The 22,449-nt window shown below is 37.8% G+C and overlaps 2 protein-coding genes across 4 annotated transcripts in view; one reads left to right on the top strand and one right to left on the bottom strand.

Moving 5' to 3' along the window:
- The window catches only part of LOC145482706 (uncharacterized), a 162,925-nt gene that overhangs the window by 1,921 nt on the left and 138,555 nt on the right, over positions 1–22,449 (top strand). For 2 of the 3 annotated variants that reach the window (XM_081461345.1, XM_081461347.1), the window contains exons 6-7: positions 78–260; positions 359–3,400. In XM_081461345.1, the coding sequence (XP_081317471.1) occupies positions 78–260; positions 359–661 (486 nt within the window). In that variant the 3' untranslated portion in view covers positions 662–3,400. The remainder of the gene's footprint in view (positions 1–77; positions 261–358; positions 3,401–22,449) is intronic. The other variant, XM_081461346.1, reaches the window with a different exon arrangement.
- On the bottom strand, positions 5,506–19,871 carry LOC145482426 (uncharacterized). The gene is made up of 4 exons (XM_081461049.1): positions 19,843–19,871; positions 18,748–18,791; positions 6,587–9,000; positions 5,506–6,358 (listed from the first exon to the last, which is right to left on the bottom strand). Exons 1-3 carry the CDS (start codon positions 19,869–19,871, stop codon positions 7,241–7,243), a joined length of 1,833 nt encoding a protein of 610 aa, XP_081317175.1. The 3' UTR covers positions 5,506–6,358; positions 6,587–7,240.

Raw genomic sequence — 22,449 nt, 5'->3', positions numbered from 1 at the left:
CTGTAAAATGTTTTTCCTGCTTTGTCAAAAACAGAAGTAATGTTATAAGGTAACCCAGGCATACATGATTCTTTTAGGAAAAAGTGGTTGCAAGTTCCGCAATGGATGATCTGAGAAAGAGATTCAAGAGGACAGAAGATTTAAACTACCAACGACAGGAGCAGGCAAGAAGTCGATCATCTGCTCCACGTGCTCCTCGTTTAGTGGAAGAACAGAAGTTGGAGAGAGATGATGAACAACAATCAAAGAAACAAGATAAGGTAAGAATGGGAAATTTTCTTGGGAAGAATAGTGCTGATCGATTCACTGATTGCAATCTTGCAAATTTGTAAGCCACTGCCATTTGCTTCTCTTTAAGGTCCATCCCAAAGTTAATGAGAACTGGGCGGTGTACTGCTCTAACTGGGGTCGAGAGAGACCTTTGATTGGAAGGGTCTTAAAGGTGAAAGAAAACAGTATTACATTAGGCTGGCTAATTGGTCGATACAAGCGCGCTTGGAGTGACTGGAAGAGAGCAGGAAAGCACCAAACGCAGGAAATACCGCTAGAAGACCTACTTATGAAAATAGAATTTGTTGAAAAAAAAGGGGAAAAAAAGTTAAGCAATGAAACAATAGCGAAACTTAAAGAGAAATACAATGATAAAGAGAAAGCCCCATAAGATAAAGATTGTTTTACTCTAGTTTTATCACAAACTGAAACATTTGTTTTAGAACCTTGTCCTGTCAATCTGTGACAATTTGAAGTTCCGCTGTTTCTCAATGTAGCAGATATTTGGTGAGGAATCTTGTATGTCACACATAGGTCAACCGGATGTTTGAATTATTGGATTAACATTACACATTTTGATTGCCATGGCGATTGCCTCAGTTCGCTTTCCTACAACAAAGAAAAAATCTACTGTACTCATTGAGTATGACATTGCCAACTCAGTATAATTTGTACTCGCTGAGCACGAGATGGCAATTGAGTTAATGTTAAGCGTAATTCTCGATCTTTGGTAGCCTCGCAACTAGTTTACTTAAAGAATGTAATTTGTACTCATTGAGTACGAGATAGCGACTGAGTTAATGTTAAGCGTAATTCTCGATCTTCGGTAGCCTTCTTTAAAGGTAGCAATTTGTAAAGTAATTAAAAAGGAAATTGTGAAACCTTTTAATTTTCAATTGTAATTATAGATATTCGGTCAAGCTGTCAATGTTTAGTAGTCTTACTACTGGTTCTACTTACATGTAAAGAGTATAATTTGTACTCATTGAGCACGAGATAGCAATTGAGTTAATGTTCAGCGTAATTCTTGATCTTCGGTAGCCTTGCTACTAGTTTTACTTAACGAGTATAATCTGTACTCATTGAGTACGAGATAGCAATTGACTTAATGTTAAGCGTAATTCTCGATCTTTGGTAGCCTTGCTACTAGTTTTACTTTAAGAGTATAATTTGTACTCATTGAGTACGAGATAGCAATTGAGTTAATGTTCAGCGTAATTCTCGATCTTCGGTAGCCTTGCTACTAGTTTTACTTAACGAGTATAATCTGTACTCATTGAGTACGAGATAGCAATTGACTTAATGTTAAGCGTAATTCTCGATATTCGGTAGCCTTGCTACTAGTTTTACTTAAAGAGTATAATTTGTACTCATTGAGTACGAGATAGCAATTGAGTTAATGTTCAGCGTAATTCTCGATATTCGGTAACCTTGCTACTAGTTTTACTTAAAGAGTATAATTTGTACTCATTGAGTACGAGATAGCAATTGAGTTAATGTTCAGCGTAATTCTCGATCTTCGGTAGCCTTGCTACTAGTGTTACTTAAAGAGTATAATCTGTACTCATTGAGTACGAGACAGCGATTGACTTAATGTTAAGCGTAATTCTCGATCTTCAGTCAAGCTGTCGATGTTTGGTAGTCTTCCTCTGGATTTACTTAAAAAGTATCATTTGCACTCACTGAGTACTGAGCATCACAACGGCGGCATAGACGCACATAGCTGTGGTCCTGTATTGTGAACTATTATATTCTTGCAATAAAATACAAGCACTGCTCTGCACTAGATGCTTTGAGCTGTTTCACGGACCTTTCGAAGAACATTGCCATCACTTGCTCTTTCACACCAAGATTACCGAGCAGAAAGTATCAGTGGTAACATACAAAGAGTGCGTCTTAGGAGTGTGTCGAGAAGTGTTGGAACAAATTGTCTGTGAAATATGATAACTTGTTTACTATATTCTTGGTTCTTCCCCTCAAAACGATCATAAAAGTGACTTAACCATTACTTGCAACGTCACTTTTAGTCCCAGAAGTATTTCATCAAGTGGAAATTTAGGCAATTGATACTAAGGTGAGAGTTTTCGGGCACTAAATTAAGTCATATGACACCTTCACATCCATTCCTGAAGAGTGATGTACTGTTGAGTGACGTACTCTATTGGGCGAACAGTCTTGAATTTCGTCGCGTGTTGCTTGTTCAATGTTGTGCAAAGGCTGAACGATTAAAAACTTACATGTACCTGTGCTCGAGTACTTGTGTTTCTCCAGTGTATCAATATTATTGATAATCCAACGAAAGTGAGGGGAAATATATCATATACATCGAGGGAAAACTAATGCTTCGAGTCATGAGGATGGATGTTAAAACCTTGAATTCAATGCGCCAGTGGTGGCAGGGTTTTCCGACTTTCCAAGGTAAGCGTGAATAATACAGAGCTCTGGTAAATTAGAATGACAATTGATACCGTAATTTATTTACTAGTTGTAAATTCCGACTTAAATGCGAGGTTAAACTAAGCTAGAAATAACGGGTTTCCATTAATTGAGATATTTGTTTCTGCCGGATTGTAGGATGTCTCGGGAGGTTGTTGATAACCCAAGGCGATCGAGGCCGCGTTTATCGTAAGTTGAAAATACATCAACGGACAGCACAATTTTCGCCGAAAATGCTGCCATCAATACGACTTAAATGCTGTATTATTTAATTTCTTGACATCTGCGACATTTTAGGATATAATATATAGGACAACTTTTCGCGCTACAATTTATCAACGCGCTTTTATTAAGGAAAATGATGATTGACAACTAATACCTTCCTTGCCATATTTTGGTGAGCAAAGCTGAACACGAACGTTTCATTCTGAATGTTAGCTTTTGATTTGCTGTTGGCAGACTTTTTAAGTTCACAATCGTACTGATTGGGTTTATTTTGTACTAAAGAAGTCATACTTCTACTCATTGAGTTCAAATTTGGTGACCTGTCTTCATCCTACTTCCTGATTGGTTGGTAAATACTTATTCAGTACAGTGAAGTCAACTTAATGAGTTAGCGATCTGTGATTGGTTTATCGCATACTTATTAGTTCATTCCAGATTCTTTTTGTGTGTTCCGGAATAGTTTTAGCCTGTGTTTACCATTAATTTTTTAAACTTTGTTTGATTTTTGATTTGACTGTACAGCATATTCAGTATGGGCGTTGTTTTAATCACGGCTGATTTTATTGTGTGTTTTCCTGTATCCCTATGAGGCACCCACCCAACACAATAGATGTTAAAAACTGAGGTGTGAGTTACTTTTTATTTACTAGACAATGTATCACAACTGATTCTTATATAATATTTTAAGTAATGTATGTAGTTTATCACTAGATGGCCTCAAATCTATTTTGGGGTTGAGATTATTCGCAAGAAAAAGAAGCTTTTCCGTCCTTCTAAGAGATCATTCCCTTATCAAATTCCTATCAAACTGCTTAGATGTGCAATATAAATGGTAGTATCTAACATTTGAAACTGACAGGGGCTAGGTCATTCTCAAAAATTGCTGTAAAACAAAAGCAACATTCAAAATTCGATAAAAAACCAAACACGGAATGCCATAAAATTTGATAGGCAACATTTGTTTCATTCCAATGGTGTCACTGTAGTTTAGAGTGAAGGCTGTTAATTCTTTCTTGAGTAAACAGTACATGCCAAGATTTTTGGGTTTTACAAGCTATGACCTAACTCCGTAGAAAAATGAAGCTAATTTTTAAAATATCCACAACCAACTTGAAATACATATATTTATGTATGTAAAAACTAATGAAGCCAACAAAGCGTCCTTTCCTAAATGGAAAGTTGTAAATAAAGCCAAACATTTCGCATACCAATTGCCACAAACGTGGCAAACAACGAGTAGTCTCTAATTATTCTTGAGGGTAGAGGGTTAGCAAGGTTTTTTTCTCTCTCTACTTTTGCATCGCGTCTCCTTGAGGTAGAGGACTTAAGCGCACGCTCATGTGTTTTGCCCACTTTTCTATCCCTGAGAAAAATTAGAGACTACTCGTAGTCGACAAGCGTGGTCAATAATTATACCTAAAGGCCTACCCACACTAACGAATGAACTCTTTATTTAGACAAATTTTCTGTCACCAGCACCGCTTTACAAATTGTGAAAAGAACAATGTTTAAATGTTTAGATTGTTCAAAAACAATTTAAATTTTGTCTGCTCTAGTGCAGATAGGCTCCTTACATTCATTAAAGTAAAATTACTATAAAACAGAACAATATTTGTCAGGAGATGGTGCCCATTGTATTGTATTGTACTTTAAACTTACTAGCCTACATTTCAAAATGCGTGTTTACACGTCAAGCAAAACTTGGTCCATACCCTATATGTTTTCCTACATACAAAGAAACAGTCAAGATTTCGTGGGAGCCATAGGGCTTTATTACCTTGGGCTCAATACTCGCTTAAGGCCACCTGACAACGCTTTTCATTTTACTGACACTTTGCCTTTTTCCCTGTTGCCTGCTGTGCAACTGTTGGTACTTTTCAGGGTCAATTATTTTTAACTCCTATATGCCAATGTAGTCCCTTATTGTATTCCTTGGCACACCAAATTGCTTCATGACTTTTGTTAGGGAGGCACTTTTTCTGCGCTAAAATCTCCAAGACACACGTGGACTCCTCCACCAATGCTTCCCCCCTCCCCACCCAACATTCCCCCCCTCCCCCACAAAAAATGACTATTTCTTTACAAAGGTCACCGTATCCAGACCAATGTTTTGATGGGTTTTGACCATTTTTCACCCTAGCAAAAATTTTGTAAAACACTAGTTTTTTGTGTTGTAAAAGTCCTCAGTGGGGTAGAAGGGCAGCAGTTTGCCTTCTGCTTTCATTTTATTGGCTTGTGCTCGATACTCGCCTAAGGCTCCCCTACAATGCTTTTCAGTGCATTTTACTGACGTTTTGCCCTTTTCTCCTGTTGCCTGTTGTACAACAGTTTTGTACTTGTCAGCATCAATTATTTTCAACTCACATCTGCCAATGTAGTCCCTTATTGTATTCCTTGGCACACCATATTGCATCATGGCTTTTGTTAAGGAGCATTCTTTTTGCGCAAGGATCTCCAGGACACCCTCATACCTCTCGTGGATGCCATCAAGGTTGAGACCTGTAATAAGTCCTTTATAAGAGATACAGAAAGGCATAAAGTAAGGAAAAAGGTTATGTGCACGCCCCTCCCACCCTCCCTCAGGGGATTTCAACTAAGTTTTATACAGACCAATTTTCTTTTGATAGGAAAGGTAACACTTTCACTTACCTTCCATAGAGAGTTGTACCCTTTTCATATACCTACGGAACACGTCTACTAAATTTTTCAGTTAAAATAAATGTAGCCTTTGGGTGCGTCTGCTCGTTAACAAATGGTAAACACCACAGCGTGCACTATTGACTTATGTATGCACGCGGAACGCTGCTTAGCATGAAAGAAGCGTAAGAGTTGCTCGAGACGATAGCTTCTTGAGTGCTTAGCAAACCTCCCAAGTGCATCCATACCTCTACAGTGTACGTTGTGGTGTTTACCAAGGCTTACGGCATTTTCTCTGTATTAAAACTACGCGTGCTAAGGTTACTCTCTGAATTTTGAAGTAAAACGTGCAGTACTCACTCAACCCCATTACGAAGCTTAAAAGGAAATCGTACTTCTGAACAGGTATCAGACGTGGCGCACAGCTAACAATCTTTCAGTATTATGAAGGAAGATATTCTTGATATGTAACTTTTCAAATTCACTTGTAGAAAATTGTAGAAAAGTAGAAAAACTCATGCAGTAAGTACGCTTTCTTTTTTTCTGCGTTTCTCAGAGCACGTGCTTTTCGTTTCAGTTCATAATATATTTCCCTGTGTGTTGTTCTCTTACAATTACTGTGTGTTGTGAAGAAAGGTGTTTTTGGATTTGGGGGTGGGTTCTCTCTTCTCTTCGTCGCTTTCGCCATCAGGACTGTCTTCGCTGTCTGTCTCTTCTTTGTTGCATTTCTTTGCAGCTCCTCGCCCACCCTTGTCAGAATTAACTGAACTTTTACCAGCTGCCACCGTACCTACAGAATAGAAAATAAGCCTTTTAAACGTTTTCTCTTAAGTTAATTAAAATGAAAATATGGCCGGTACAATAGCCGCCGTGTAAGAACACACGAAAGTGACTCTGAAGCTACTAATCGCCGATTGGGCAAAATAATACAAAGGATTTTTTTTGCTCAAGCAGGAGCCAGCGTTCGCATAGCCATTTGGAAATGGTCTGGAGAGACTCGTTTCCCAGGGGCTCTTACCTCTTTATAGAAAACTTTCGCTGCCACGATTTCTGCCTGGTGTACTTCGTTTCTCCACGACTAGCTGCCCCTGGGTCTCCGAAGGTGTTGAAACTCCAATTTCGTGAAATTAACCACGCGAATTTAAAGGGTGAAGATCCATTTGGATTCAGCTGTAACGCAAAAAAACGGTATCATGTACTATTGTATAGCTCTGCTTTGTTGCGTAGGAGCATTTCAAATTGTTCCAGTTTCATTTTGTTATACGGTTTTCTTCAGGGTCACTGGAAACTATTGCTATGGAAAATTAATAAAAATCAGTCGTGCCAATTCTGAGACTAACTGTATGTTATGCACATTAGTATGTTGATAATTTTCGCAAAATTACGTTCCTTTTAATGTATTGTTTGGCCAAATCGCGAAATTTAAGTCCTGGAAAATATGCCCATTCCATTTTCGCAAAGGTAAGTTGATGATGTTTCCAAAAGGTCTAAATAGCAGCAGACATGTAAAGATTTTAAGGAAAACGACCAATTTTTTAAGTTTGCAAGACATGTTTCGACAGAGCTTCTGTCATCTTCAGTTGAATGAATGATTACAAAGCAAGTTGAATAATAAGTAGGCAAAAATGCTAATTAAGACAAATAGTAACAACAGAACAAGAAAAGGTGTAAGTTAAAAGGATAATTTTAGATTTACATGGTGTAATTGCTGATTGAGGGAAGGTAGTTCTTTTTGAATATGAATAGCCTCCTTTATCTTGAGTTGAAAGCTGGTAGTGGCGTGATCTAAAATATGAAAGCAGTCTATTGAACACAATGAGCGACAACGTTCAGAATTCTGAAGATGTTTGAAGATGTGAGAGGCCCTATCAACGGCTAAGTGCTCACGTACGCGTGTGGAAAAATGTCGGGAGGTTTCGCCAACATAACAGGCATTACAGCCCGCACATGTAAACTTATAAACCACACGTGAATGAAGCCCGTCGGGGATAGGGTCTTTCACACCAAAAAGGTTACCTATCTTGAAGGAAGAAAAAACTAATTTGATGTCTAAATCATTACAATAGTGCTTGATTAAGTGTCGAATCTTCTTCTGAGTGATGACAGAAAAATGGCCTATGTATGGCAGCTTAAAGTAAAACGTGGGCGAGGTGGTAAGGGGGTAGCCCCGGGGACAATGATTGCTATGGGTCCCAGTGATGTAACGGTTAACCACTTTTTCAATTAAATGGGCAGGGAAAAGGTTCCTTTTGAGAATTTCAGTAAGCTTGGTTATATCCTCGTGTAACCCCAACCAAGTGTTGTTGATCTTGTAGGCCCTGTCAACAAGAGTCCTAATGAGACCTACTTTGTATGAGTACGAGGTGAAGCTAAAATAATTAGTTAATAACCCAGTAAAGGTTTTCTTACGGTAAACCCTAGTTAGGAAGGAATTAGTGTCAGTATTATCAATAAGAACATCTAGAAAGGGTAATTTGCGATTAAGTTCTTTTTCCATAGTAAACCTTATGTTGGGGTGCCTAGAGTTAATGTAGTGAAAAAATATAACAGCATCGTGCTCCGAGTGAAATAAACAAAAAGTGTCGTCAACATACCTACTATAAAATAAAATTTTAGAGCATTGAAAATTTTCCAACCATAGTTTTTCATGATGCCCCGTAAAAAGATTGGCTAATACGGGAGCAAGGGGAGACCCCATGGCCACACCATCAATTTGGTCATAGAAAGAACTGTTAAATAAGAAATGGGTCTGGGCGGTGGCTACAGTGAAAAGGCTTCTAAGTTCAGGTTTACTTAACTTAAAGTCAGGATTGCCCTCGGAAATGTAATTGACTGCCAGGTCAATACATTCCTCAAGAGGTATGTTAGTAAAGAGACTTTCCACATCGAAGGAAACCATAAATTTACCAAACATAGATAAAGATTGAATGTCCTGTACAAAAGTAAAAGTGTCTGTAGCACAGTGTTCAGTTGGGATGTGCAGCGCCAAAAGATTGCATAGATATTTAGCCAGGTTATAATTGTAAGTTCCAATAGAAGACACGATGGGGCGAAATGGCAGAGTTGAGTTAGGCCCAAAATCCTTGTGCATTTTGGGGAGGCCATAAATTCTTGCTGGTTGAGAGCCTTTGGGATAGATGTTTTCGTACACTTCGTTGGCAAGGTGACCATCTTTCTTCAACTTTCGGAGAAGTCGCTGCAGTCTACCTTCTCTCAGTAAAGTTGGATCTTCCTTGATGGGCCGGAATTTGGAAGTGTCATTGATGATTTTAAAAATACCTTGGTTGTAATCTGTTCGGTCCAAGATGACCACACCATTCCCTTTGTCTGGTTTTAAAATGACAATGTTTTTGTTCTTCTTTAGCTCCTTAAGAACTCTGAGTTTCTTGCGGTCAGCAGTTGTTGGACAGTATGAAGAGACATAAGAATGGGCTAAATGAGAAAGGTCTGCAACAAGTTTTCCTGCTTGCTAGGTGTCTCTCAAGTTCTTTGCCATGGTGTGATTGATAAGCTCAAAGCATGTGAAGACATCTGACTCGTTTATTTTTGGTGGACGGATGGAATGTGTTAATCCAAATTTGAGAATGTTGAGTTGTTCTGACGTGAGACTATGAGAGGAAATGTTAGTGACAGTCTCATTGGAGCTAAAAGGAAGAGAAGTGTTACGTGTGAGATTTTTGAGTTTCTTCTGGTGTGTCTTGATAAATTGAGTGGTTGCTTTCGTAAATTGGTGATGTACTGTGCGTTTGAGAATGTAGAAATCTACACTGTTCAGGATACTTTGAACACGATTACTTAGCTGGTCTCTTGTGTGGATCAATTTCCGATGTTCCCTTGAACGTTTAGCGATGGCATTTCTCAAAAGCTGTTTTTGGATGGTAATAGTGTCGTGTCGATTGGTGTTAGGAAGATTGAAGCTGAGAAACTTGGGAAAAACATTGAAGGACTGACAGTTACGTAGGAAGTTTAAATCCAACTCGGCTTTGCAAGACTTGATCGAGATCTTCTCAAATTTTCGTAGATCAGCAATGTTGATGTGATCATACCTTTCTGCTATGTCGTTGATGATGTTGATGATGTTGACAGGGCCTACAAGATCAACAACACTTGGTTGGGGTTACATGAGGATATAACCAAGCTTACTGAAATTCTCAAAAGGAACCTTTTCCCTGCCCATTTAATTGAAAAAGTGGTTAACCGTTACATCACTGGGACCCATAGCAATCATTGTCCCCGGGGCTACCCCCTTACCACCTCGCCCACGTTTTACTTTAAGCTGCCATACATAGGCCATTTTTCTGTCATCACTCAGAAGAAGATTCGACACTTAATCAAGCGCTATTGTAATGATTTAGACATCAAATTAGTTTTTTCTTCCTTCAAGATAGGTAACCTTTTTGGTGTGAAAGACCCTATCCCCGACGGGCTTCATTCACGTGTGGTTTATAAGTTTACATGTGTGGGCTGTAATGCCTGTTATGTTGGCGAAACCTCCCGACATTTTTCCACACGCGTACGTGAGCACTTAGCCGTTGATAGGGCCTCTCACATCTTCAAACATCTTCAGAATTCTGAACGTTGTCGCTCATTGTGTTCAATAGACTGCTTTCATATTTTAGATCACGCCACTACCAGCTTTCAACTCAAGATAAAGGAGGCTATTCATATTCAAAAAGAACTACCTTCCCTCAATCAGCAATTACACCATGTAAATCTAAAATTATCCTTTTAACTTACACCTTTTCTTGTTCTGTTGTTACTATTTGTCTTAATTAGCATTTTTGCCTACTTATTATTCAACTTGCTTTGTAATCATTCATTCAACTGAAGATGACAGAAGCTCTGTCGAAACATGTCTTGCAAACTTAAAAAATTGGTCGTTTTCCTTAAAAAGTTAAGTTCCCGTGAAAATAACTAACAATAAGGTAGTTCACTATCCATATCTTTAATTTCCTCGTTTGTCAAAAATTTGACCTCCGCAAATTTTTCAAATGTCTCTATAACGTCTATAACGCTATCTTAATTTCATCTGCACTTTGTACGTGTGATTTTGTCTCTCAAACTGTTCTACTTTCATGAACAAATTTGTGTGCGATACACGTTTTCTACCCGAAAGGACCAAAACTAAAAACCCCCAAAAAAGACCGACAGGAAAAGGCTGCTAAATCCAAAAGCAATGACGGCTATTTCATTTAGAACCTTGCGACTCAGAAAGAAAAAGAAAAAAAATTCTACCTTTAAGCTCCACAACACGCCTTTGCATTGCAGCCAGGGTTTCCTGAAATTCTTGTTCTCATTTTCTGTTCATTTCTTTCGATCGCCTTATCTTGGATGCAAGGTCATGCTTTAGTTCTTTGTATTTCATTGCAGACACCGTCTTGTTTTTCATGGTTTCCACTGAGCTGTAAATATCAACAAAAAAAGTGCATTTCTTTGAGCATAGGAATTAACGAGTTTTTTTTAACTCCAAGATATGATTATTTCATACAACAAAACATTTTCCTGTGAGGTACATTAGGTACAAACTTTTTGTCCATGTGATAAAATTACCTTTTATTTCACTGTTTGTATTTTTTGTTCTTTGTTTTTCGTTTTTGCTTTCCACCATTAGATTTTGGCTGTGATAATTCACTGTTGTTCTTCATAGACATAAGGTAAGAGTGATTGAATTGGACTACTTACGTTTCGTAAGTGCTCAGCTTTCCTTTAAAGCTCGAGGATGAAGACTTCGCACTTCTCTTCACATTCTTCTCTTCTGGAGTCTCTGATGCCAGAACACCGCTCACAAGGCTGTTGTTGAGGCAGTCGCAACGATCAACTGCTTGACCACAAAATTCGCATCTGTTGGGGCAATCGATGAGCGTGTGCCCATCCGATAACCCACAAACCATACGTTTTCTTAATCATGTGTCCCCCATTATGAAGAGAATCTTTCTTGGCATGGAAACTTAACTCCAATTAACAAGTTTTGCTTGGTTTGAGTTATATACTTGTTTAACACTACCGCCACCTGCTGGCCGGCACCCTTGGGACGGACGGCACCATGAAGAGTGTAGGAAAAACTGACAATTATCAGATCAGAAACTTTTAGCCTCAGGCCACTAAAAATTAGGGGAATCGGGGCTATGCAGAATTCTTGCAGTTCAGTCCCAATTCTCACATTTAGAATGCAAGTTGATTTATTCCATGACTAAGAGGTAAGTAACGATAGTTACATTCTTTAAATAATATTACTTACGTTTAAGAAATTTTTTAATTTCACACCCGGCAATTCCCTTTGTTCTTCCCGCTGCTCTTTCTTCTCCCGCTAATCTTTTTAAAAGTTCTTTCAAAAAAGGGCTGTGACAAGTGTTCTGGTCACGTTTTGTGATCATCTATGAGCTCGCGTAAAGTTCACACGCAGCAATTTGCTTTGTTCTCCCTGCTGTTCTTTGTTCTCCCGCACTAGCAATACTGACAATTTTCAGTGATTCATCACTCTTTCAATATGCCATCTAAACAAATTGTTCGTAAACAGTAGTGAAATTTCATGCCCCTACATCTAGCCATAAAAGGGAAGTCTGGGAACAGGTAATAGCGACAGTGACACTGCCAGGCTGGTGAATTTTACAATTATAGTTGTAGCATCTGAGCTACATTTTTAAATGGAAACATTTCCCATAAAAAAAATTTCCAAATTATATTGTTACCAGTACAACAACATACCAAATATATTTTGCAGAGAGGTTTACTTAATTAATAAAATTGATGTGGTGAAATTTTCTATTTAATTTTTGTACACCTGATATCACAGAGTGCAACCTTTGGTTTAACTGGTTCACTTCACTGTTAAGGAATAATTAAACCACACCAGAGTAGCTTTGTATCTTTATTACAATTCTCATTATCAGTAGAGAAATCACACTTGTACACTGGTCTACTGATGCTCTTACGTGTATGTTAAACATGGGAAAGCAGGTTGCATCATCTAAATCATAGCATTGTATGCAGGCCTGTGTGGGGTGTATATGCCAGGAGGTAACCACCTAAGAAAAGACAAACATAAATTATCTCATTGTTTCAACGACTCACCCTAAGTGGGTATTTGCTCATTTACCACCCTAATAAACAAGATATATTAAAGTATAATTTTTACCTCTGCTCTAAACTTTTCAAACCTACAGTTAGTTTTCACTTCCAGAGAGGTTCTTAAATTCACAAGCACACCACCCACCCCTCTCGGTCCTACTCTCCCATAGCCAGGATCCCATTTCAACCCTCAAACATTTCCATAATCACATTAAATCAGTAATTTTTTTTTCTAATTTTGGTCTGACTTAGATTCATCTCCACTCAGCCATGAAAGCAATGGTGGCAGATTTCCATATCTTTGTTGGTCTAGTTTACTATTGCTCTCAGATTCCCACCTCCCTTTTGACAAAACTAAATTCGGTTAAAAAATAAACTACAGTAGTTTAATCAAATTAATGCAGAGGCAAACATTGAACCAGAAAATTACTATAATTTTGGTATGAACGACACCAAAGTATAACTTACATAATTAATATCACATCTTTTCTATTGTAATTTAAGACAGTGCAGCTACCAATAGATCGACCACAAAAACCTAAAAACATGACTTTAGAAACACAGGTAAGTGAGAATATTGCCAGTTTTGCTTTTGCCACCAACCACTCTGGTTTAAAAAAAACATACATGGAAGATAATGGCAAAGCAATAACAAAACCAACCAACCAACCTCTGGCAATTCAATAAACACACCAAATTCCCCTCCAAAATTCTCTTCAACACCTTACAGTACATGTAAATGTCAGCAGCATAAATTCAACTCAATGATTTGGCATGCTACTATCATCAAATGTTTACCCCTTGATTCAGAATTTTCAGGAGTATCAATTAGAATTCCACTATAGATTACAAATGCTGTTTACCTTTGCAAATATCTGCATTAGTTCTCATCTGGAGATATTTAAGTTTAAAATGTGTAAAATATATGCAAATGAGAGGACTGATGATGTCATACACCAAACCCAATATTACATCAAGTGCAGACCATATATACAGCAGAGATAATTGAGACTTGGTAGCCTTATAGTTCTACAGGCAACACACTAATATGGCCATAAAAGATATGTTCCCAATTGGCAACTCAATCTTTTCCAGTCCCCTCTAACCCAATTTCAATAATGCAGTGATTTTCAGTTTGAAAAACATTAATCAAGGCCATGACTTCGACCTTACTATTCAATAAGCTTGCTGGATCATGCAGATAAAGCACCATTGGCAAATATCAAAATGGAACTCCAAAGGTGGCCAGAAAAGCCTAAAATATCAGGGAAGGTCTGAAATGCAGTCTGTTGGCATGGTAACAAAGCCGTTAAGCTCATATTATGTAGCACATCTGCGAATTGCATCGTAATAGCACTGTCCCCACTGGAGCCCATGGTTCAGTAGTTTACTTGGACAATAAATTTCATAACTTTCCTGGGGGACTGGATGATATAAATGGTCTGTGGGAGACTCCCAGAATATTTGCAAGAATGTATGACTATCTCTTTACAGGTATTCATTAATAAATAAATAAATAAATAAACAAATAAACAAATAAATAAATAGACACTAACACTACTAACATGATTGAGTTTGGAAAAAAAAAATTTTTAGTTTATGATATTTTGAAAAATTCCTTTCTCCCATCTAACATGCTGATCTTCTTTAATTTGGTACTTGAAATTGATAACAAGGATGCTACATCTTGGCAATTCATTGGCCAAGATATGTTGGACAGTCTTCACATCAGATAATGGGTCTGTACGTATTATTTATGTATTTATTAAACAGAGATCTGCCCATCCCATCCCTATGGAAATTCCAATTTTGATTAATACTTTTCTTTAAAACGTTTGGCTTCTGAGACCCTCCCCATCCTTGGAATATCCAATAATCTCCTTGGGGTGGGTATGGAAATTTTTGTAGAACCACACTGACAATAAAACAAATAAACAAACTTTAAGATAAAATATTAAAGTATAAGTCAGTGTGACATATATACATTGATTAACTTATAAAGACATGATTGATCATTGCAACTATACACAACTTGAGCAAAGGTGAAATTATAGCCTGAAAAAAAAAATTAGGTGTGAACTGGATTCCAACCCATGACCTCTGTGATACTGGTGCAATAACTTAATTAATTAAAGTTCTATGCTACAACATACCAAACTGCTAATTTATTATGAAGTGACACAGCTAAAGGAGAGTTGTCAAGATATCAACTTTTTTGTGAATTCTAAAACATCAATACGAGTCTTCTAAATTTAAGATTATTATACCTAACAAAAGACATACAGCAGGGCACTGCACTGTGTGCTCTCTCTACACACTCTTCCAGGCAGGATAGTAAAACATATACATGTATTTTTTTTTGGAAATTCCAAATTACACTGTTACTGCATGGTCATACAAGAGGTACTAGTTGCTGATGAGTAGTCTTAAAATAAATGAAAAAGTGTGACAAAATATAACGTATATTAAATGTGCACCAGTTCAGTACAATTTAATACTAAATTTTAATCAGCCACAAAAAAAATTATTGTTAGCACCTGATATTACATGTACTTTGTGAAGGCTTCTGGAGGAGTTATACTTTAATTTATAAAGTACCTGGCAGCAACTACTATTTTGATTTACTAAAGCAAGACTGTAGTAACTGCAAGAAAACGTGTTTGGTACATCCCAGAAAAATTGGGTGGGAGTCAGTGCGGCCCTCTTCACAAAAGTTAAACCCTTAACCTATTTATGACCATAATCTGCAATTTTCCCTACCCCATTTATGACTGTTGTGACTGCTACAGTTGCCCTAAACATAAGTTTTGAAGGACTTTAGTTGATGGTCTTATCGATAATGATGAAAATTGAGGTAGCTTATTCTAAAAAACATACCAAATTAAAGATAAGAGGGCAAAAGCCTTACCCCAGAGTATTCATGACCAAAACAGCTGAATAACCATACCCTTTGGGGCTGTACATAGCTATATATAGCACATAGAAGAGAGTCCCCCCCCTCCTCCCGCTGGAGCAGGAATCAAACTATTATTGCCCTGATGACAAAATAAAGATAAAATCTCAAAATAATCAAGAGTTACATGTATGCATGGGCCTTCACTATCAAAATGATGCCTGTTGCTTACTGTAAATTGCATAAATTACTCCTACAATGTGCCAGAATTCTGTTAATCTAGTCACCAACAGGCCACAAAAATCTGACTGTATAATTAATAAATAAGAAAATGACCGACTGAGCTTTTGTTTGAACCAGAATAGAGTGGCCATAATAACGAGGTGGCTATGTTAACAGGGGTGGCTGTAAGGTGAGGTACATTCCACGGTAGTGATAAAGATGACACTCTCAAACACCAATACCCATAAAGATTTTGGACAGTATATTTTGCATAATCAGTTGGAAGAGGAAGAGGGAAAATGGAAATAAAATAGAATGGCTCTTGTGTGCCAGAGACAACCCTTTCCCCGAGTTACCCTAGTGGAGCTAACTATTCACTTAATTCTTTGCAAAATTCAACCAACCGTTTACATGAGGATCGCAAACCAGACTTGGGGGCAAGACAATTCAGGTGGGCAGGTTGACTCAGTTGCCCTAAGTCAGGGTAAGTTGGCAGGTAAAGTAACCAACAACTGTTCTTTGAGTATACATAAACACTTTGGCTCGCCTAACTGGAACAACTCTTGGCATGGCGAGTGTCACATAATGCCTAGATTTAAGATTTAAAGAAGCAATTTGTATCAAAGAAGAGAAAATTAACTCAGCAAAACCCACTGTGATCAAATGACTGAGGGAAACAAACAAAGAGGGATAGTTGCACATTTGATTATTTAACCCATTGACGTCTGTGCCGCCCGTAACCGCCCAAAAAAAAGCACATGGGGACAACTGCCTTTCCTACCCTCCCTGAAGATTCTTTGGTTCCCCTATTGTTCTATTGTTCTTGAGGACAAATAAACCAATCACAATGGACTTTCTGAGCATATTTTCAGAGGACTTTAGGGGTCCTAGAAAGACGGTTTTTCTTAAAATCGCGCACTCGAAAAGTGCAGGTAACATGGCGCATTGCGGTCCAAATCTAAAAAACTTCCAAGGTCTTGTTTTCATTCCTAACACGGATAAATTACTGCTTTGGGCTTTAAAATAGAAAGGAAAAATACAAATCAATGTTCAGGTGGCCTCAGAATGGAGGATCAAGGAATACAGAGTCCTCAAAACTTTCTGGTGAGGAAGTTTTTCTTCCTACAACCACCGAGAAAACACGAAGATCGGAGCGCTTTCAAGTAAGTTTCGACGACAGATCGCAGGTTTAAAGTGGCTTTTCGGATTTCAGAAACAAAAGTGGTAATGTACATTATTACTTCGAAGTTGAATTCAACTTTTGGAACGATTGGTAAAGCCACGGGCGTTAAAACGACTGCAAAAGCGGTCGGCAAAAACTCAAGCTTTCGTGTTAGCGTGAAGAATAATTTGAACATGCGGTCATGCAGCGAAGCACGTCTGCGAAATTTTGAACAATTTTTTGCTTTTAAATAGGTTTCTTCGTTTCAGCTTGAATGAAAATTTATTGTTATTGAACTTCCTTTCGCATCTCTTTCATTTGGTTCCCTGTATTTGGGAATTTTAGGTTTTAACAGTCAACAGTAACTTGCACGCTGGATTTCTACACATTTAATTTACGGCAACCTCTAGGCGCTTTGTTTATTTAGTTTATTCGCTTCGTTCAAATATTTTTTGGAGTCTTATTCAGCTACTACAGAACCGCTGAGAAAAGAACTAAATGGCCACTGATTTAACACAGTTGAAATACGATTGATCTCAAAATAATTCGCTTGTTTTTGTCGTCTTTTTGATTTACGACTTTCATCTTTCTTTCGCAGGGCCGTAATATTTTCGTCGCGCGGCGAAGAAATTACTTGATTTCTTGTTTTCAGATTGATTTTTACATGAGTTCTTCGCTTTTATTTTTCGTTGTTTTCTCAAATGTTAGCCGTTATAGTACAAGAAATTCAATTCTGTTGTATTTGGTTTCGTTTTTGTCCTCCAAAGTCAATAATTGACTCATTTTCGCAAAGTCAATTTTCTCAGCTTCTGTGGGACATTTTGTCGCGCGGTAAAGAAATAATATAATTTCTTGTTTTCTCATCAGTTTTACACATTAGGTTGAGTTCTGTTTGCTAATATTTTTTAATATTTTGACCCTTCATTTATTCAAGTTTAAATAAACGATGTCTTGAAACCTGATCCTGTGTCTGTGGTTACTGCGCATATGGTTTATTTTTGTGCTTTCGCTCGCTCAGAAATATTCCAAAAAACGCCAGGGAATTAGGGGTGGGTCGCGGGCAATTTCATTCAGGCGTCAATGGGTTAATAAGAGTTACAAATAATCATGCAGGGTCAACTTTTACTCCACCTACAGGGGCTACACTTTCACCTACAAACATGTGATAAAGTTGCCTCAGGGGGAGGGTTATCTTGGGTACCTGAGACTATATACCCTTGTAAAACAAATCTGGAATATTCTAGGAATTTCTAGGATTTTTCTAGGAATATTACAGAAATAATCTCTGGAAATTTCTAGAATTTACCAGTTTTCTTTTCTGGAAAATTCTAGAAAAAGCTAGAATGTTAATGAAACATGCTAATTAGGGTGGAAATGCCAGCCTTATTCCAGAAATCATAATTTGGGATCAAGTAAGATTTTTTCAGCTTTTTCCAGGTTATTACAAATGCTGCTTTCTAGATTTTTCTAGAAAATTCTTGCATTCCTTTAATGAAAGGAGGCAGAGATAATGTATTCATTTCCAGTTTTTTCTAGGATATTTCAGTTTTCAGGATTTTTCTGCAAATTTTCCCAGCCAGCATACAATTCTGATGGTTTTAGCTGGTTTCTTATAGCATATCAGCTCCTGCCAGCTATTAGAAATTAATTCAATTCAACACAAGGTAATTGCCATGAACTTTACCAAGCTTCTTATTCAATAAAGGAGTCCCATGCCCAACAAATACAAAAGTCAAAACAGTTCCAAAACAGTAACTTTTTATTTTAAAACAATTTAAAACTTTCACGAGGCAAATTAAAGATTTTTTAGTAACAGCCCAAGATCTTTTCTCACAGATGACCTTGTTGCTGCTGGAAAGCCTTTCTTCAACACCATACCTATAAAAGAAAAACAAGCAAATGAAAATCAGCCTTAAAAAATCAAATAGAATAAATTTTAAGGGTTAAATAACAGATGCTGTCATGAAGGAGATATTGAATTATGATATTACAAGTAATTGTTCAAGTGGATGTTTGTGACATTGGGGACTACTGGTCATTTAGTGATTTAAAAACCGTGACCTGCAGTCGAACTGAAAAAGATCTATCACAAGCTGTGGTCTCGTTTTCTGAGCCGAGCGTAAACCAAGCGTTAGACTTGCAATCTATAAAGTTCTGGATTGCTAAGTAGATTTGGATGGGTTTCCTTGAGAAAAATATCAGACTGCTGGTCATTTTGACCAGCTCCACAGCGTTCAAAATTCTCAAGGCTCTCCACACTTAAACTTCATATTTCAAGCAAACAAGAAATTGGAAAGCAAGTTTACATTACAAGTTACATTATTAGTCACCGAATATCCCCAGAACATGTCCATGAAACAAGAGCAGTCTCTTCATTGCTGGATCAGTCCCTTGTATGGAACATTCATCACCTTCGCTCAGATTGAAGGGATCAGAAACAATGATCTTTGAAGAACTGAGCTGCACATCAATCCCCTACGAACCCCAATCAACAACGTGCTTGTGTTTCGGCATGTTTGGAATCAAAGCTACTGTACGTACTAAAGATGAAGATGAAGCAACTAAAATGCCAACGATCACGCCAAACTCACGAGGAGATATGAATGTCAAACCACAAAAACCACAAATAGGACACTTTCAAATTCAAATCTGGCAGAAGTTTTTCTTTGATTGTATTCTTCATTTGAATATACGCAGTTCACTTCAAAGTGTGGGAAAAGGTGTCGGACGAATAGCACATCTTTAGATTGGTTGGCATAAAACATGCGAAAATTCCTCTCGTTCCGATATTGTTGAGCAGATCGATTTTCTTGTTCGCTAAGTAACTTTTTCTTAACATCACACTGTCTCTTTAGGAAGAAAAACACGGCATCAAAGTCATCAGTCAAAAAATAAATTGAAAAATGTTTCAATTTCATACACATCTCACACCAAGTGCGATACTGCTGTCAGCGCCATATTTGTTTACAAAAGCCAACTCGCATCACGTGATCTAGTAGGATGCGATGTTTCAGTAATGGTGGTTCTGCGCAAAACGTTCAAAGCTACAGCAAGCGATTGTTATGTTTCCCTAGACGACGAGGTATCCAAAGTCTCCAACAAACTAATTTTTGAGACTTTTCTAGATGTTATTGTGCAGTTACGAGCGTCATGTTCTCTTTCAAGCTGCTGGGAAATTTCATATTTGCTTCATCAATACCTTCATCGCAACATGACTGAACTTGAAGTCAACAATTACAACACATCAAGAATGGCTGTTCTGGTATTTAAATCGCCGAAAAAGTATTTCAAAATGATCGATTTGAGGGATATCAGGGTAATTCAACACTTGGCTGCCTTTAAAACTGCATTAACGACTCTGAGCTTTCGTGACAATTTTTTGGTCGAAACAATCTCCACTCGAACTTTGATACTTGATCATAGTAAGCTTACTATCGAGGAAAAGCCTTGCAGTAGTGATGGCGATGGAAAGGACTTCAATACAACGTGTAAAGAACACCGAACAACTGAACTTATTCTTTCAGTTGGCTTGTCAGTGCTACGATTGTCATTAGTTGTAATCATACAGTCACATGTAAATTGTAAGTTTTACTTGTAAACTTATATACATACTGTAGCAAGCTGACAACTTAACTCATTTCTTTCAGTTGTTATCTGAAAAGAGTTAAATTCACACTGATCAAAACTGGAATATACTGGAAATTTCTTTCATTTTTGTTCAATCCTAATAAGCCGTAAACTGTTTCTGGTTTATTCCAGTTTCCTGCAAGAAATCAAGCCTGGAAAAAACCGTCAATGTCTTGCAACAACTGGTAGATGTGTCAAATTCCAGCTATTTCCAGATTTTGACAGAATTCAAAACTTGCAAAACGTGGAAAAAAATTTCTGGAAAAAAGCTGGAATTTGATTCTGGAATAAAGCTGTCACATTCTAGAAATTTCTAGAAACTTCCAGACCTTGACAGAAAGCTAGAAATTTGTTTTGCAAGGGTAAATGGGACCTGTGTTGCCTCAAAGAACACCCCTGCGATTTTCAAAGGGGAAGGTCGTTAAACAGGACCTTAAGTTAGGGCAGCTCCAATGGCAGATTCCCTCTGATGGCTTGGATTTGAATAACTGATTTAATTACTTTTAAAGGGGACTAGAACTTAAAAATCGTGCTCAAATTTCGATCCAGCAAGACATAAGCTTCCATGCCATGAATCAAGTTTTTACTGGGCGTTTTAAAAGCACTCACCAAAGAGAAAGAGACTGATGACCCAGAAGTACCAATATATATGTACTGTATCTTACTGAAAACAACAATCTTCAATGAGAGATATGGGAATGTGGGATACTGACCTTCAGCATGCGATCCAGCTTATCTCTTCTACCAATACATGTGAGCCAAGAGCAACAAAAGCTCTGGTGACAGCGACTTTCGGAGCTAAACGGCTTCTGTTAATTATGTTCCAGTAGTACACAGTGCAAACTATGGCCAGCAATACTTCATCCAGGTTGTTGTTAACATTACAGGCTATTGCTCTTATTGTTATCACTAAATCAGGAACAACAAGAACCAAAAGGTGGAACAACACCAGTTTTGCAAATGTGTAAAATTCGCCCGACAATGACGGAAGGCTCTCCGTGATTTTGCTTCAAATCAATAATAAACTTTTCTCTTCTCCCGAAATCTTTGCTTAAAAAGTCGAAGTAATGAGTCTGCAACATCTTTCCATCCTCAATATAAAATGAAATGAAACTGATGGTTTACAAATAGAGGGAAATGGTGAGTAATCGAAACACCATTTTCTCGCTTTGTGAAATGAGCCTCGAAGCGCAGTTTAAACTGGATGTGACGTCATTTTTTGTTGGATGATGCCTATACGAAAATTTCAGGAGTCTTCTGCCCCACCCCTGTTGATCTACAAACATTTCCATGGTCACTAAGTAAAGTTGAAGTAAGTACATTTTGCCCCTTCACACTCAAAGTAGGTTCCAAGTGCACATAGATTATACTTACAAACTCTAGTGCGAATCCAAGTAATAAGTACGATTCTTTCATTAATTCTTTCCCATTGCTCTTTAGAGATTGTTTTGCTGGTAGTTCAAGTGGGACTGCAATGATGGTTAAGCTTTTTGTCATGAGGAATTCCTGCTTTTGGCATTTCCATAAGGCTTGGTCAAAGGGGATGACATTATTTTTAGCCCTCCCAGCTTGTTTGGTGAGAGTGGGAGGTTCAGTGATCACATCTCTCGCTGTCTGGTCATTGGGGAATTGGTTAGGCTTCAATGATTCTAATAATTCTTGGTGGTGCGAGTAACCATAATGGTTGATGGGGGTTCTCTCCAAAAGCCAGGTTCTGACCTTATTGCTAGGTGACTGATCGACCTATTAAAAGAAACTACAGATGCATTTGGGGCATTTGAAGAATAGTCATCCTGGGTTCTTTAAGCACTGCGTTTTATTCAATTCGTTCTCCAGGTTGAACTCCGGCAATTGACGTTTTGTCGAGTCTACATGATACTCCAGGCAGTCCACACCACAGGTCATGAAA

Source organism: Orbicella franksi, chromosome 3 (genome assembly GCF_964199315.1).
Source record: "Orbicella franksi chromosome 3, jaOrbFran1.1, whole genome shotgun sequence".
NCBI classification, from domain to species: Eukaryota; Metazoa; Cnidaria; class Anthozoa; order Scleractinia; family Merulinidae; genus Orbicella; species Orbicella franksi.
Note: the sequence above shows the minus strand (reverse complement) of the source record. Positions and strands in the feature narration are given on the sequence as shown.

What these genes read in the sequence shown, in the direction of transcription:
- LOC145482426 (XM_081461049.1), bottom strand. Translation starts at nt 19,871, where the DNA reads ATGGCGCTGACAGCAGTATCGCACTTGGT. An exon ending in ACAGCAGTATCGCACTTGGT is followed by an intron (nt 18,792 to 19,842) that starts GTGAGATGTGTA and finishes TTTCTTTTATAG; the next exon opens with GTATGGTGTTGAAGAAAGGC. An exon ending in CAGCAGCAACAAGGTCATCT is followed by an intron (nt 9,001 to 18,747) that starts GTGAGAAAAGAT and finishes TTTCTCATTTAG; the next exon opens with CCCATTCTTATGTCTCTTCA.